At 35.0% G+C, this 16,822-nt stretch overlaps 1 protein-coding gene across 11 annotated transcripts in view; it reads left to right on the top strand.

The window, feature by feature from the left end:
- The window catches only part of ADGRB3 (adhesion G protein-coupled receptor B3), a 447,992-nt gene that overhangs the window by 257,975 nt on the left and 173,195 nt on the right, over nt 1-16,822 (top strand). For all 11 annotated transcript variants that reach the window (XM_058019377.1, XM_058019384.1, XM_058019383.1 and 8 more), the window contains 4 exons: nt 379-525; nt 1,249-1,324; nt 10,089-10,191; nt 16,076-16,119. In XM_058019377.1, the coding sequence (XP_057875360.1) occupies nt 379-525; nt 1,249-1,324; nt 10,089-10,191; nt 16,076-16,119 (370 nt within the window). The remainder of the gene's footprint in view (nt 1-378; nt 526-1,248; nt 1,325-10,088; nt 10,192-16,075; nt 16,120-16,822) is intronic.

Genomic DNA, 16,822 nt, shown 5'->3' with positions numbered 1-16,822 from the left:
TTATGTTTCCCAAAGCAATTTTAAGCATCCTCTTACTTTTATTGTCACATTTGATCATTGTAGAATTTGCTTTGAAGACACAACAATGTCTTTATGTGTGAATTTCAGGGTATAAGCTGGTACATTCAATGATCCCTGTTAAGAAATTTAATCAGAATCTGACTGACAAATGCTACAATCAATACCACACAATTAATCCATAGTAGAACTGCATAATAAACAGAAGATTATGCTTTCTGAGTCAGTTATTGTCCTATGAATTCGTGTTTTACTTGAAATGTGTCATTAAAAGTTTTGTTATTGCTGTACTGTTGTCACTCTATGATGCTTTAACATAGGAAACACAAATTTGTATGATTTTATGATTTCTCTTGCTAGTGGCTAGCATTCAGAAGCTTCCTGCTGCATCTGTTTTAACTGACATCAATTTCCCCATGAAAGGAAGAAAAGGAATGGTTGATTGGGCACGAAACTCAGAGGACAGGGTTGTCATTCCAAAAAATATCTTCACTCCTATGTCAACAGGTAAAAAGCAGATCAGCATGTGAGTTTTCTATTAGCTTTAGCAAGGCAACTGTGACTCTGTCTCATGGGATCTCTGTATAATATGGGAGTTATTCTTCTATTCCTCTTCAAAAGAAATACAGTACTCATAAGTTTATCCTGGAGAGAAATGAATGGGCTTAATTTCAGCACCTTGAACAAAAAGTGCTGCATAAATCCTAGACATTATTTTCTACACCAAAGAAACAATGCTTTACTTAGTTATTGTGCACGAGATTTAATCTGTTTGATATGAGGTGAGCTGAAGTGCAGCTCTGCTGAATCCCCTGAAGCTGCTGTGTTCCAGCAGACACTCATTCCAACATAACTCATACTAAAGGAAGCTCAGCAGGCAAATTAGCCTAATTTCAGGTACAATTCGTAAATATCATTGCAGTGCAGATCTCTGACATTAGAGAATTTACAGACATTCTTTGAGAATGTTTAATTATAAATGTAAATTAATTAGAATGGATGTCAGCATACAATGATGGATTTTTTGAAAATGTGATTTTTGATGGTTTAAATCTTTTGATATGCTCCTGTGCTACATTTTTATGACAGACTTCTAGGAGATAATTCAAAATTATGATGGTTTATTTGAAATAAAACTTCTATTGCAAAAATAAATGTTATTCAGAGGTTTTCATGCTGATGAAAGCTTGGGAAAGAAAGTATTAAAATGTTTTTCCTTACTCTTTTCAGAACTAGATGAATCAACTGTATTTGTACTTGGAGCTGTGCTATACAAAAATTTAGAACTCATTTTGCCCACTTTGAGGTAAGAAATTTCATAAATACAATATGAATGGAACTATTTCAGGATAATAAATCTACTATAGGTCAGAATAAAAGCAGTCAAGGCTATTTGCATATTAGTACTGCTGGATATTTTTTTCATTATATTTATAATGTCTATGCATGTATTAATCTTTTGTTCATGCTTAGTTACTTATATGATGCAAGTAGCCTTTTCATCAAATTGCCTTAATTTCTATTTTGTGTAATCTATATTAAACTTAATTACAGAAATGTTTGATCAGAAGTATATGCAGTGATGTAAATTAATGCTCAGGCCACTTGTGCTTCAATCTACTGTTTGTCCAGTTAGGTCTTGTCATGACATTATAACTTGATATACTAAACTTGTCTGCTCTTCTTCTACAGAAGTTTCTAGCAGTAGTTTTCCAAATATTTTTTCAGTGCAAATTGTATTCAGAATTGACAGCAGGGCTATAGAGAAGATCTGTTTTAGAAACAAGACATGCATGTGTTGAACAGCTGGAGTATTTCAGTTTTGTGGGCCATACAGATAAAGGAAGGCCTCTTGTTTCACTGTTTCCTTTCTGTACTCACCAAAAGACAATTTGGAAATAAATATTTCACCTCCTCTTTTCTAATTACCAGTTATGATAATTTCATGGTCCATTTATACTATATTATTTTATATGATCCCAGTCTTTTAATGCCCTTTTACAGTACAAGAAGCACATGCAGATTGTGTCCCAAAAGGTCCTAATTAATTCACAATAATTAGAACAGGTAGTAATAAGGAAGACACCAGGACACTTTTCCCTACTCTGCTTAGTCCAAACGTCAAGATTTGAGACAAAGAATGGAAAAGCAAGAGGTTTTTGCCACAATCTATCTGCAAACAAAAAGGGCTAATTCCTAAGAAAATTAAAAACTACTTCCTAGAAAAGTTTCAGCGTGCTGTACAATGAGGAGCTGCAATTTAGGGACAAAAATGTCTCTGAGGTAGAGCACAATTTGAGCAGTGTTGTCCTGACAGAACACCTTGAAGCCTGAAAGTGCTGGCAAGGGCCATCTGTGCTTAAGGCATGATATAAATGACAGCTCATCCACTTCTGAAGTGTCACCAAGCACTTTCCATCTATTGTACCAGTTTCTCAAATTAGCCAGGAAGGAAGAGATGTTTGTAAAAGATTTTTTTTACCCCATACTCAAAGAACCATGACAACTGACTTATTGGATTTAGTTCTTTTTGGTAGACCTTAGGAAAAATCTGCCAGTCCTAGGAAAGCATCAATACGGCCATGTGCTTTTCAGATCTTTACATTGTAAACTGCAGTCTATGATCACGCCTTTTCAACTTTCACATGTCAATAGTTGTAATTTGCAGAAAAAAATGGTGTAAACCTTAAATTCTGAATAGTTGTTTATATGAAAAGTCTTTCAGGGCTCTTATTTCATCCATTATGAAGGTGAAGTTGATATGCCTTACTGGATTTTTCCTAGAAACAAAACCATACCAAGTAGTAGGAACAAGGGCAGAACAGGGGCATAAAGTGTAGCAATGTAAACACTATGGATTATGGGTGCTTTTTTGTTCCCAAATTTTTTGCTTTTCTCTGTTTTGCTTTCAGCTGGTTACGTATTTACACTGCAAATTTAACCACTTCTCTGTACATTTTAGTTCACAGATAGGTTTTGTAACTTACTTTACCAAAATGGTCTAATAATCTATGGATATCTATTAACAAATGAAGTCTTTAGAAATTTAAAAACAAAGGTATCCTACTTTGCCTCTGAATTTGTTCAGTATTATTTGAATCTAATTCTCAGATGTGGAAAGGAAACTAGCACTATTACTTTCTCTTATGTATGTGAATGAGGAATCAAAGTAATTATTAATCTGTGATATAAAAATATAATAAATGCCCTCTTGTCTCTTCCTTGTTTGGAATATAGCACTTTGCATTTCCTTAATGAAATATATTTCTTATAATGAAGCTATACTGAAACTTTTAAGCTTACATCTCTTACCTCATCAGGAAGTGTATCATGCTGGATTTCTTTGCCCATGGCAGTCATTTTCAAAATATGATCTCATGGCCTTAAAATAGTACCTCAAAAAAGTCACAATTTCAAACTTTTTTCATAGAATTATAGTATTGAAAGGTTTGGGTTGGAAGGGGCCTCAAAAGATCATGTAATTCTCACTTCCTGCCCTGGGCAGGGCCACTTTCCACTAGACCAGGCTGCTCACAGACACATCCAGCCTGACTCTGAACACTTGTAATGACAGGACATCCACAGCTTCTTTAAGCAACCTATTCCAGTGTGTCAACACCCTTATAAAAAAAATTTTCTTCATTGTGTGTAATCTACATCTATCCCATTTCAGTTTAAAACCTTTGTGCCTTGCCCCTGTCACTACAGATATTGGTAAAAGTTCTCGGTCTTTATCTTAGCCCCCTTGAAGAATTGAAAGCCTGCAATAAGCTGCTCAATGGAGCCTTCTCAGGATGAAAAACCTCAGCCCTCTGAATCTTCCCTTTGGAATAGGAGAGATATTCCAACCCTGTCATCATTTTCATGTCCCTCCCCTGGACCTGCTCTAACACTTTCATGCATTTCTTGTGCTGGGAATTTCACAGATGGACAAAGCACTCTAAGTGGTGTCTCACCAGGAGCAGAGTAGAGGCACACAATAGCCTCCCTCACCCTGCTGGCCATGCTTCTTTTGATGCAGCCCACATTGCCAGCTCATGTTCAATATTTCATCTACAATATGCTCTGGTATGTCTTGACAGGCAGCTTGCAGTCCCTCTACCCTCTAGACTGTATTGATACCAGGGATTGCTTCAGCCCAGATGCAGGACCTTTCCATCAGTGTTGTTGAACTTCCTGAGTTTTGCATGGACCTGACTCTCAAGCCTGTGAAGCTCCCTCTTGATGGCATCACTTCCCTCCACACTGTGGATGTCAACCACACTGTGGTGCCATCTGAAAACTTGCTGAAGGTGCCCGCAATCCTTTTGTCAATGGAGATACTCAATACTCTTGAACGTATTTTAACACATTCAGATATTTTAATGTTCATTTACATAGAATGTCAGCAAAACCTTTGATTCTGTCTCCCATGGCATTCTCCTGGAGAAGCTGGCAGCCCATGGCTTGGACAGATACTCTTTTCACAAGGAAATAAACTAGCTTGGATGACCAGGCCCGGACTGGTGGGGAATGGTACTACCTCAAGTTGATGAACAGTATCTAGTGGGGCTCCCCAAGGCTCAGTATTGTGATCATCCCTGTTTAATGCCTTCATTGATCTGGATAAGGGGATCAAGTGCACCCTCAGTAAGTTCACAGATGATACGAAGTTGAATCATGATCTACTGGAGGGCAGGAAAGCTCTGCAAAGGTAAATGGACAGGTGGGATCAATGGGCTGAGGCCAAATGTATGAGGTTCAACAAGGCCAAGTGCTGGGTCCTGCACTTGGGTCAGAACAACCCCATGCAGCACTACAGGCTGGGGCAGAGTGGCTGGAAACCTATCTGGTGGAAAAGGACCTTGAGATGTTGGTCAAGAGCAGGCTGAACATGAGCCATCAGTGTGCCCAGGTGGCCAAGAAGTCCAGTGACATCCTGGCCTCTATCAGCAATAGTCTGAGCAGCAGGACCAGGGCAGGGATTGTCTGCTTGTACTCTGACTCGCTCCTTGATGAGGCCCCATCTCAAATCCTGTGTTCAGTTCTGGGCCCCTCACTACAAGAAGGACGCTGAGGTGCGAGTCCAGAGAAGGGCAGTGGAGCTGGTGAAGGGTTTGAAGCACAATTCCTGTGAAGAGAGGCTGAGGGAGCCAGGTTTGTTTAGCCTGGAGAAAAGGAGGCTCAGGGGATCTCTTTTCATTCTCTACAACTTCCTGGAAGGAGTTTGTAGCCAGGTGGAGGTTCAGCTCTTCTCATAGGTCGTTAGCAACAGGACAAGAGGAAAAGGCCTCAAACTCTGCCATGGGAGGTTCAGGTTGAACGTCAGGAAGAATTTCTTCACTGAAAGGGTGCTTAAGCACTGGAATAGGCTTCCCAGGAAGGTGTTGGAGTCCCTGGCCCTGGATGTATTCAAGAAATGACTGGATGTAGCACTTAGTGCTATGGTCTTGTTGACAAAGTGGTGACCAAAGGTTGGATCTGATGATCATTGTTGTCTTTTCCAACCAAGTGATTACGTGATGCTGGTGATTAGATGATTCTGTCACTTGAAGTTGGGAAAAAAGCTGCAGCTGTGGTTAGTGCTGAATTCGTTGAGTTCTTACACTCCGTGAAAATTTGAACTGACGTGCAGGTTTTAAAGTTATGTTTATGATGGTCTGTTTTTTATTATTTTACACTTGCTTGGGTAAATGAATGAAGATTTCTATATATCCCACTGCATTTGGAAAAGGTTTACTCTAATTTGCTCACATTTTACATTGAAAAAATATCATGCACAGGTTTATATTAGCTACTCTTTGTACTAATCTTGCTTAACTGTAATAAATATTATTGTAATAACCATATTAGTGCTGAACACAATGGTATGCTTCACTGCATTATTGTTCTCTATGGAGCAAACACTGTAAGATGTAAAGGAATGTAATATCATTTGTTTTTTATATGGTGCCTAGAAGTGCACACCACAGGAATTAAAAAACATTCTGGATAAGTATCTTATGTGATGATTTTCTAAGTAAAATGACAGTTAAATATATAACAAGGGTGAGAATAAAGATGAAAAAAATTTAAACCAAGGTAAAATAAGTAAAATAATCTCATGATTGAGTTTGAAGGCCACATCATTTACACCTGATAACCTAAGGTGTTTTCTACCAGCTGCAGTTGGATATCTAGAAAGCTTTACCAGTTCCCATGTGATTTCAGTCCTGGCTTTACAGGAGTTAGGGTGGGAATAGAGAAAATATTTGATTGTAGTTTCCAGTAGAATAAAGACAACATGCATTTCAATGAATTCCTTAATTTTATCACTCAGAGGTATGCAAACTTCTGCATCATCACAAGGAACTGCTTTTTAAAAATAAACAAACAATTTTTTTAAATGTCGGTATATTTTTAGGAAAAGTCTTCCGAAGTACCTAACAAAATCCCAATCTGCTACATCACAGGTGTTCTGTGAATAAAATGAGGATTTCATTATCTAGAGCAGCCTACACAATATATTTCACAAAATCCAAAATTAGCTGCATTATACCATATGTGTTTGATTTTCCTTGGTTTTACTAGCATAGAGTCTACTGGAAATTACTAAACACAGTGTGAGATGGAACTTGCTGCTGCATTAATATAGAAGTTTTTGGACTTGTGTTTAATCCTACGGGTACATGTACATTCAGAGAACTTTTCCATGAGTATTTAAATGAGAGTTTAGGGAAACAAAAAGAATTCTTCCTTATAAAAATGGAAGAATGGGGTTTTTTTCCATGCACAAGTAAATAAACTTCATCTGATTCTATTTCCTAATGTATTTTGCTGCATTGCACTGTTCTTGTAATGTCTTACGGATTTTTTCATAGCAGATTTTGAAATATCAAATATTTTCAGAACTCGAGACCGAGTATTATTTCCATAGCTCTTGCACCCCTGAGCACATTTATGTTATTGTTAAGTTCACAGAAAATTGATTCTCAGTACAATACTCATCTAAAAGATATTATCTATAATTTCTCTCTTGAGCACTCTGAAGAAATCATTGCATGTTGCCATAATATAAAATAATTTTTAACTTTTCCTGTAAGAAATAAGAACAAATAAAGAGTCGATGATTTTGCTGTATCAAGAGGCTTTTTTTCATCACTAAAACAGCCACCACAAATTTCTTGCTAAAATTTTTTTGAGTGAAATGTTCTTTCCCCCCATTTGAAACATTGTTTCTAACCCTGAACTTCAGGGGCTGTACAACCAAAAAAGATCCTTAAATTTCTTTGGGTCAGCTTTCTTGGACTGAGGATGTACCTCAGACAGGCTTTTGTTGCATCACATTACAGATTTAGCATCCATAATTTTTCTGTAATGCATTCAACTTTTGCACATTGATCTATAACTTCGATCATGCTGTCTTGGGATAACAACATGCCTTATTCATAAGTTCATTTTTCTTAAGTAACAGATTCATTCTAAAAAGAGAAGAAGACATGAATTTCATGCCACATAGAATCAATATGATTTCTCTTATATAAAAGAATATGCTCAAACTGTATATACCCTGATAGGAAAACAGCTTAATTAAAAAACTCTTTTATTAATATCATTATTAACTCACATCAGAAAAATGCTCTAGGACACCAGCTCTGAAAGCATTTCTTGAGCTTTTACTCCATCACTTTGCTATCTTGAATCTTCAAGGATTTATTCAGGCATAGTTTCCAAGAAATTTAATATATTGTTTTTGAATAATTTATTTCAAAACTTAACCCTGATGAGCATCTTTCTGGACTATCAGCTGAGCACCATCCTGTAAAATTTCATTTCTCATTTACGTTGAATTTTAGATTATTTTTGATGAAGGAGAAGGAGCTTAATGGTGGAGTCACTCTCCAGTATAAAAAATCTGTAATATAATGCACTTTCCCAAGTGTGAGATGGATCATCCCCATTCTGTGTCATTCGCAACATTAGAGGGACTGAAGCTTAAATGTCCAAGGACTTTTTGTAAAAGCTGATTACTTAAATTCCTGGATAAGTGTTCTCAAAACTAGGCTGTTTTTTACAAAAAATATCTTCAACAGAGATAGCAGTGACACTGCACCAGTGGTTTTGAGATTTTTTTCAAATTTTTGAATTTTTTTTTACTACAAAGCTTTGAGATTTAATTTAGAGGCATCTTAATATGCTGGGTGAGTTTAGAATGTACTTTAGAATATACTTGACAGACTATTCTTCCAGGGACTGTCCAAGCAGTTAAATATGAAATATGCAAGCAGGCATTCAGCCCAGACAGGGCAGCAATGAGGGATGCAGTTTTCATTTCACAGTGATGTAGGGACTTATGTTTGCTAGGGGCTCTTGTGAATGTAAGGGGATTGGTAGAGTTTTAATGATACTGAGGTAAAATGAATATACTGAAGTTACAAACTAGATGCTTAGATGTGCCTTCAGATCTCACCCCAGAACTGTTAGAACTGTACCAAAAGGAGATGATAGACCAAGGAAAACATTTTAAATCACAAAGACTGACTGTAAAAGAGTACTGAAGTAGCAGTATTTACAATAGTTTGCATGAATTTCCAAAATTGATGTAATCTCTGGATAAATAGTAAGTGCCATTTTCTCTTGTCATGATGTGTTAGAGAAATCACACATTAAAAATCACATACTAAAAAAGTATTTTATTTATTTAGAGTTTTATTTACTTTGGGGGAAGTTGGTTCTATTTCAATAATTACAGATATTCAGCTACTATAACTCAACAGAATGCTCTGAAAATTAGCTAAACTTTACATTTTAACCTGATAGATACATTTTTGTCAATAGTGTGTGAGATTTAAAGTTTAACCGAAGTGAAGAAATAGGAATTAAGTAAAATAGAAAGTCAGTTCCATTATATTTACATTATGTGATTTGGCTGAGTAAAATTGGACTAGAACTTGTACCTTGCCCCAGAAGTACAATTTCATTCCTTGTGCTGAATGAAATGCCTGCTGAGCTGTTTCTATTACGGTAGCCATGGCAATTCCTGTTTCAATGATCCAGCAAAATGGAATTCTCTTCTAAATACAAACTCCCTAGAGAAAATAAGCAATTAAACAACAACAGAAGCAAAAGAATATTTATGCTATTAGAATTAGATCTAAACTGTTTTGTTTCTTCTTTGATAACATCCTTTGAAAACATCCTTTGATGACATTTCTGTGAGGTGTGGAAAGCAGCATGACACAAAAGTAAATACCATAATGATCACCAGAAACAGTCAGGCTGATAACTGATGGTCATTCTAGACCTGATGGGGTCATAAGAAGCAAAGATCTCAGACATGAACATGTCAGCATGTCTTTATGGCTGTATTAGCATAACCTTGGCATTACTAGGTCTGTCCTGAAAGGTTGCTATGATACATAGCGTTCCACATTTTAGATGAAAAAATAAATTGATGATGCATTAGAAAAATTGACAGAAAGTTATTATTCTGCATAACCTGGTACAGTAACATAAGACCAAATCTAATCTCACATATGAGAAAAAATTCATTTGTTTTGGCAGGATTTCTGTCAGGGCACAATTGTAGTTTAAATTCTGAACAGTATTTAGCTGATGAAATTGCCCACTCAAATACCAAATACAATTTTTTAGAATTGGAAACAGGTATGTTTTTTTCATGAGCACAGAATCAACAGAACTGTACAGTCTCCCATTGCACTCATCCATCTTCACAGTCCTACTGTTAACGGTCAGAAAACACCCCAGCACAGCACCTGGGAAGAAAAATGACTGTCTTTTATAAAACACGTCTAGTATAGATGGGACACACTCAAACATGCATAGAATGTTTGTGTTACCAATGCATTCTTCTAATCGATAAATAGCAATTTAAGGAATTGCAGTTCTGCATCATTGGTGCTTTTCAGTCTTCAATGTGTGGAGTACAGTTGGAAATAAATGTTTTCACCACTTTCAACAAATTATATTCTCCCTTAATATTTGTTAACTAAAGTCACAGAAAATACCTGATGAAATCTTAAGATGTAGTATTTGAAGTCTCATTTAACCTTATGACCACTTAAATTTTCAATTTTTGCATTTTCTTACAGGAATTTTACAGTTGTTAATTCAAAAATCATTGTTGTTACTATACGACCTGAGCCTAAAACTACAGATTCTTTCCTGGAGATAGAGCTGGCCCACCTCTCTAATGTAAGTACAAGGATAGTTGATATGCTTTTACAAGAGTAGTTGCCAGATCAAATGAGAGAAAAGTGGTGTTTTAAATATCAGGTAATAAAAAGCAGTTTAACTTCTAAAATTTAAGCCCAGGAATAATGTAGCCATCTTTGAAAGGAATGTGTACTTGTTTCATGCATCCATATAAACCAAACAAAATTAATTGCTGTTTTGTGAATGTAGAGGGTTTTTGTTAAACAGCAATTTCTAGTGAATAGTTTCCATTAAATGCATTCATGGTTACAATTGAAAATGTATTATTGAACTGGCTACTTAACCTTTTGCTCCCTGCATAGGTCACAGAGCTATAATTGTTCTTCAGGCACTTTCTTCCTTTCTTTCATTATTTTACAGAAGCCAGTTTTTACTTAACCCATTATAGCATACTGAAAAAATGCTTGGGTTCCAATTTAGCTTACAGTCCTCATAAATGCCTGAGATTTTTTTGTGCAATCATTTAAATTCTACACGTTTCAGGCTTTAATCTCACATTAAAAAGGTTATAAATGTGAAAAAAAAAAAAAAAGGCCTTTATTTCCAAATATATGAAAATATAAAGATTTTTTTCTTTCTGTTTTTAGCAGTCTCCCAGTGCTCACTGGGAGAATAAAATGCATCTTTTGTGGAAAAATTTTGTCATATACAATGCTGGGAAAATAATGTTAAATAGCAAACATGGGGCTTATTTGTGTGAAGGCACAATATATAAACTCTCTCTGTTTATGCTTTAAGAGCTAGCATTAGCTTTGAATAAAGTCATAAAGAGTCAGTTAGAAGAGACAGTTACTCAAACTTTTGAAAATAGTATTGATATGCAAAAATCTTTAAAGCTGTAATTTTTAAGTTTAAAACTACTTACTTAAGTGGTTATATAGATACAATTCACCTAGAGACTTTCCAAATATTTCATTCAGTAGCAAAATTGAAGTAGTGAGTCTGGTCAAAAGCATGAAGAAAACTTTTTGAACTCTAGATCTTTCATTAACATTTTACTCAAGGTTAGAAAAAATTATTTTGCCATCAATGGTCATTCTGACCTGCCATTTAGTTCCCAGAAAAAAACCAATGCAAAGAGCATCTTAATGACAGTTTGGCAGAGAAAAAGGAACAGAAGAACATAAGCTGAGCTGACTCATTACCTTTCAACAACACTAAAAGTGTATTGATGAAGAATTGTGTCGATTTGGGATTTTATGGTTCTCTGTTTCAATTTATTTATAAGATGGTTTAGGACATGTAGATATAATTTTCTGTTTTGTTTTATTTTCCTTCAGACCTAGATTTCATTGTCTATATTAGGAGAAACATAATTTTAAGATAACTTTTGTTTCTGTCTGATATTTTACTAAAGATATTACAAAATATTAGCGGAAGTAAACACAAATTAATCCTATACATCAGAGGAAAAACCAATCACCCTTGAAATAGACTACTTGTTTTAATTTTACTATGACCATTATTAAGAACAATTTATGGTAATTTTCAATGCTAGATTTTATAATCAATTATTTTAACAATGATTGAGGGGCTATTACACAAATTGCAGAATATGACATTTATATTTTGAAACTGAAATCACTGCTTGCAAAAGTAACAGGTAAGGTGGCATGTGGGGTAACAGGTAAGAAAAAACTTCTCAATAATTTGGTCACATGCAAGAAAAGAAGTTTTAAAATTCTATAAGAAAATAATACTCATAAGCAATGTAAATAAAAAAAATAAAACTCGTAAGCATTGAAAATATTTCTAGACCAAACACAAGCTAATAAAACAAGCACAACACAGGCAAGAATAGACTAATAAAAGGTTGAACTGCTCACCCCAGAAAGTGATGTTCTACAAAATTCTTAGAGAGCACTTTCTCTTTCAACTCTTTTTTATCAATCCCTTTGATTAATTTACAGAGCAAGTTTTTGCCAAGTTTGAAAAACTTGGAAATTAAACTTCATTGTTACAAAAGATCAGATTAGAGACACTGATTGTCACTTTGCTTTGGCAATCTTTCAGTAACAGAATATTAATTAATATTGTATGAGCTAGTGTCTTGCCAAAGCAAAATGATAATAACCTTTCCAATACATATCAGATAATTTCTCTTTTTTGGTTCAGTTTTTGTCTTATAATCCAGAGAAGCATCAAGTGCTTGGATCAAATTTTCATGCATGCTATATTTATGTAGGATCTCAATCCATCTGAATATACAGGTTGGATTGACAGATACAATGACAATATATTGCTTCAGAAAATCTGTGAATACAAAATCAGTTATATAATTTTAATATCTTCAAACATTTTGTCACTTGTGTTCAAGACTTAGCCTTCATAATGAAACTTTTTTCAATAAATGAAACTAAAGAAATAAGGCTGAAGATGCACAGAAATAATAATTTTTAAATTTGACTATTCCTTTAGAATCCAATTCTTTGCTGTAATTTTTTCAGCTGAAAGTAAGGATTTATTCTATTATAATATATTTCCATAGAATGAGCTTCATGTACATACATCAAGATAAAACCATTGTTAAAATATCTTTAATATTGGAACATTATACATTATTGGCTCATAGATTAAACATTATGTCAGTTAAATAGATTAATTATTAAAGAGAAAATATGTTCTCTTTCATCTGATTTTTTTTAATGTCTCAGTATTATATTTGTTCTTTCCAAACCTTTGTTCTTACAAATGCGGTTCATTTATTCAGAACAGTTTGTTTGCAAATTAATTTAATGATGATATTTTAAGCATTTTGTAGAGCATGCCTACTAGTACATAGGAGTATATCCACACATTTGTTCTTTCACCTCCTTATCTATTGCCTAAATTAAGTAGATATTATGAAAAAAGATGGGCAAATGGATCATTTAAAAAGAGTGAATATGGTTAATTAAAATCAGGCTTAAAATACCAATTTATTCAAAATTTATAATAATGTCTTAATTTTTTATCTAGTTTATTAACAAAACTGCTGGATTATCTTTTGGAGGAAGTGCAAACCACAACTGCATGTGCTATTTGAGATACATTGCATGGTATTTGGATTTGTAAATAAATACAAGTATAAAAGAAAGCTGACCAGAGTGGAATCTGGGTTGCAATGCATTATTGCTCAGTTGGTCAGGGCATTATGCTAATAACAAATATCAGCAAGGTTGTGGCTTCAATCCCCATGTGGCCATTCACTTAAGAGTTGAGCTTGATGATCCTTGTGGACTCCTTTCAATTCAGAATATTATGAGATCTGTGATTTAGAGAATGTGGTATTTGGTCTTATAAACTGTGAACATGTAGAGGAATAGTGGCCACATTTTACAGTAGATTGGTTAAAGGGACACCAAAGCAATCTTTTAAAAATATGCATAACTCAAACAGAATCCTATTTATTCTAGAGAGAATATGAACTCTCACCTTCTGACAGCACAGAAGTTTACTCCAGGGCCACTGCAATAACAGGCCAGCAGTAGCATAGGACAGGAAACTTTCATTGTGACTGAAAGCCCTGGCTACAAAACACAGTTGGCACGGTGCTGGATTGCTGTCAGAGTTGCCAGTCACATCTCAAAAGTTCAGTTTTATGTGCCTGACAGAGATACATACACATACACACTCACACACATTTTTGAGATACCCAGATAATGTACTGTAGTGTACAAATCAATGCTCCAGCAGTTGAAAACACCAATGAACACAGTAGCTGCTTCCTTAGGTACAGCTGGGGAATTAGCTGGTGAGAGCACTGCCCTCTCAGACAGCCATGGCTGATGGGGGCAGCCCTACAGCAGCAATGCAACATTGCCTGGAGGTCCCCCAGAAGGGCTGTGAAAAAGGGAGCAACAGAGTAAAGGCAAAGAAGCAAATACAGAAACAAGCACTTCATGGTCCCTGCGGTGCTTGAAGGGTGTTTCATCAAGTATCAAAAGAGGAAGAAGTCCTAAAAGGGTGCTGTGCCCTTACAAGCTGCCACTTCTGGTGGAACAAACCCTCCCACAAGACTTTCTTGTGGAACAGGAGTAATATTTATCCTGCTTCCCATGTTTCTGCCTAATCTCTCTTTAACGACTGCAGTGGCCAAACAAACTCTTTCTTTCCATTTGAATACATTTCAAAGAGAGTAAAGTGTGTGATCCGACAGCAATTTTATCGTGTTTCAGTTTTCTGCAAAGGTTTTTATTCCCCTCTATTTTGTAGATTTCTTTATAATGGACATTTTTTGCTGAAAGTGTTTTTGTATTCATTCTATTTGCATTGTGGGAATAGCCAGCATGAAGTGTATTATTTCCATTGCTTGGAAAGGCAAGTCTTAGATCTGAGAGATGCAGAGCCTTACTATGATGCAGCTGTAGAAGTATGTTTTAATGTGCATATAGCTGTATCAGATTTTAAGTAAAACTTCTTCACCGAGACTTACGATACAAATTAATAATCTTTATAAAATTACATTTTAAAGAAAATTTAATTCTGCTCTGATATTCTTTTGTTCCCAATTCTTACCCTTCTATCAATGTACCTGAAAGCTCCTGGCAAGTGATGCAGGACCTGCTCTCCAAATCTCAGTTGCCCTATTATCCACTGCTTTGTCCTGTGCCCTCTTCCCCTTCCTCTTCTTTATATTGTAAATACTTCAGGGGATGCAGCATCCTTTATTTATGTTTGTACAGTGCTATGTAAATATAAAGTGCCATAAGTATATGTTGGTTTTAAATATTTATATTCTACTCATAAAATTCAATGCAGTCAGCAAAATACTGAAGTAGAGATTCAAAAATTCCCTAAATGCCTTTCTCACAAGCACCTCCAAAAGGACCTTTTTTATCTTTGACAAAGAGGTAGATGGAATAATTTAAATATTTAACAGATTTTTACTTTACAGGTTGCCATGCTTCCCTATAAATAAATCATTTTTGAGAATAAAATATTAAGGTGTACTTTGTTTATATGAAAGTACCTTTATATCTACTGCATCTACACTCATCACTAGCATTGACATCCACAAATAGTGAATTCCACCTGTTTCTTCAAATCACTTATGATTTTTTAAAAATATATTTTTATTCCAAATTTTATATAATTTTTTATGTAGTTCTGACTCCTGGGAACATCTAATGCTTATGGTGAACAGGAATATAGTGCTTCCATTTTGAGTACTTCTGAAGGAATTTTTGTTTTGTCTCTACACTTCCTAGGCAACAAAATAAAAATGAACAATTTTACAGATAATTCAATTTCCCAAAAAGTTCACCATTGTTCAGTGATTTGTAATAAAGTACTAGATTCCCATTCTGTTCTAAATCAAATCAGAAATTTTCCACAGACTTTGAATAGATGAGAGCTGGTATTGTAAAGCTCAACCACAAACAAAAAAACCCCTATATTTTGAGAAAACCAATGCTGATTGAGCACTTAATTGACAAAACCTTTGGACACTGAATGTGGGGTCTGGAATCTGAAATCCCAACCTCAGTACATTTTGCCCAACATATGCTTAAACTTTTTAAAACCATTACTGATTTTGACATCCTAGTTCCTAAGAGGTCTAAAGTACTTCCTCTAAAAATACCAGAAATGTTCAGTCAAATCTCCTAATAGATTAACTATTATCTCATATTTTACTTCCACTAGGATATACCAAATAAACAACTTTATGCTTTCCTTATCTAAGCAGAGAATGCACATATACTCTGCTCTGAGGTTCAAGTGCCTTCAAAATAAGAATTAAGCTTTTGCCATTTCAGTGGCATCAATTCATCAGAGTATGAGGACGATCCTGTAGGAGGAGAACCAAACAAATTTTTAGGTCAAGCATGACAAGTATTTTTTGCATACAGGTAACTAATAGGTCTGTTTGTTTTCTTCTTAGGGCACATTGAATCCCTACTGTGTGCTGTGGGATGATTCAAGAATGTAAGTGACAGATTTTTGCTTCTATTGCTACAGCTCAAATATTACAAAGTACCTAACAATATTTAAATAGTTGGTCAGTAAACGGGTTGATACAAGGACAGAGAAAGTGAACCTTTGACAGAGTGGAAGTACTGAATTCTCCAGTCACTTGGTTTCCTTTATGCAGTTATAAAAACTGAAATATTGCAATATATCACCAGAAAGAGACTATTCACATAGTAATTTTATTTTGCTTTCTCAAGGTTAAAATTAGAATGGCTAAGGACTGTAGTTCCTTCATGGTAGTTGCTGAGCAACAGGCAAGTGGGTAAACGATGAGACAAATAACTAAGGAAGACTCCCATTTCTGTTACTGCAGGGAGAAATACAATTTTCAAGTGTGATCCCCACAGCAATCTTCATTTTAGTAGGCTCAAATTTTCATTTAAATTCATTAAAATAATAGCTGTATACTAAGCAGTGAAATCTTACTATTAGTCTTCTACATTTTTTAGTCGATAAAATTGTTTCCCTTCTATAGCAAAAAATAAATATCTCTTTCCCTTCTATAGCAAAAAATATAATGTTGCTCTAAGAAAGCAAATTGGTAAAATCCAGTTGTGGTTTAAAATTGATCCCAAGCTTGTGCAGTTGTAATTTGCTGCGTTAATCTTTCACAGTAAATTTCCCGTTAAGGTCAAGATGAGCTTTGCATCAATGCAGA

This window comes from Melospiza georgiana, chromosome 3, assembly GCF_028018845.1.
Source record: "Melospiza georgiana isolate bMelGeo1 chromosome 3, bMelGeo1.pri, whole genome shotgun sequence".
Taxonomy (NCBI): Eukaryota; Metazoa; Chordata; class Aves; order Passeriformes; family Passerellidae; genus Melospiza; species Melospiza georgiana.
Note: the sequence above shows the minus strand (reverse complement) of the source record. Positions and strands in the feature narration are given on the sequence as shown.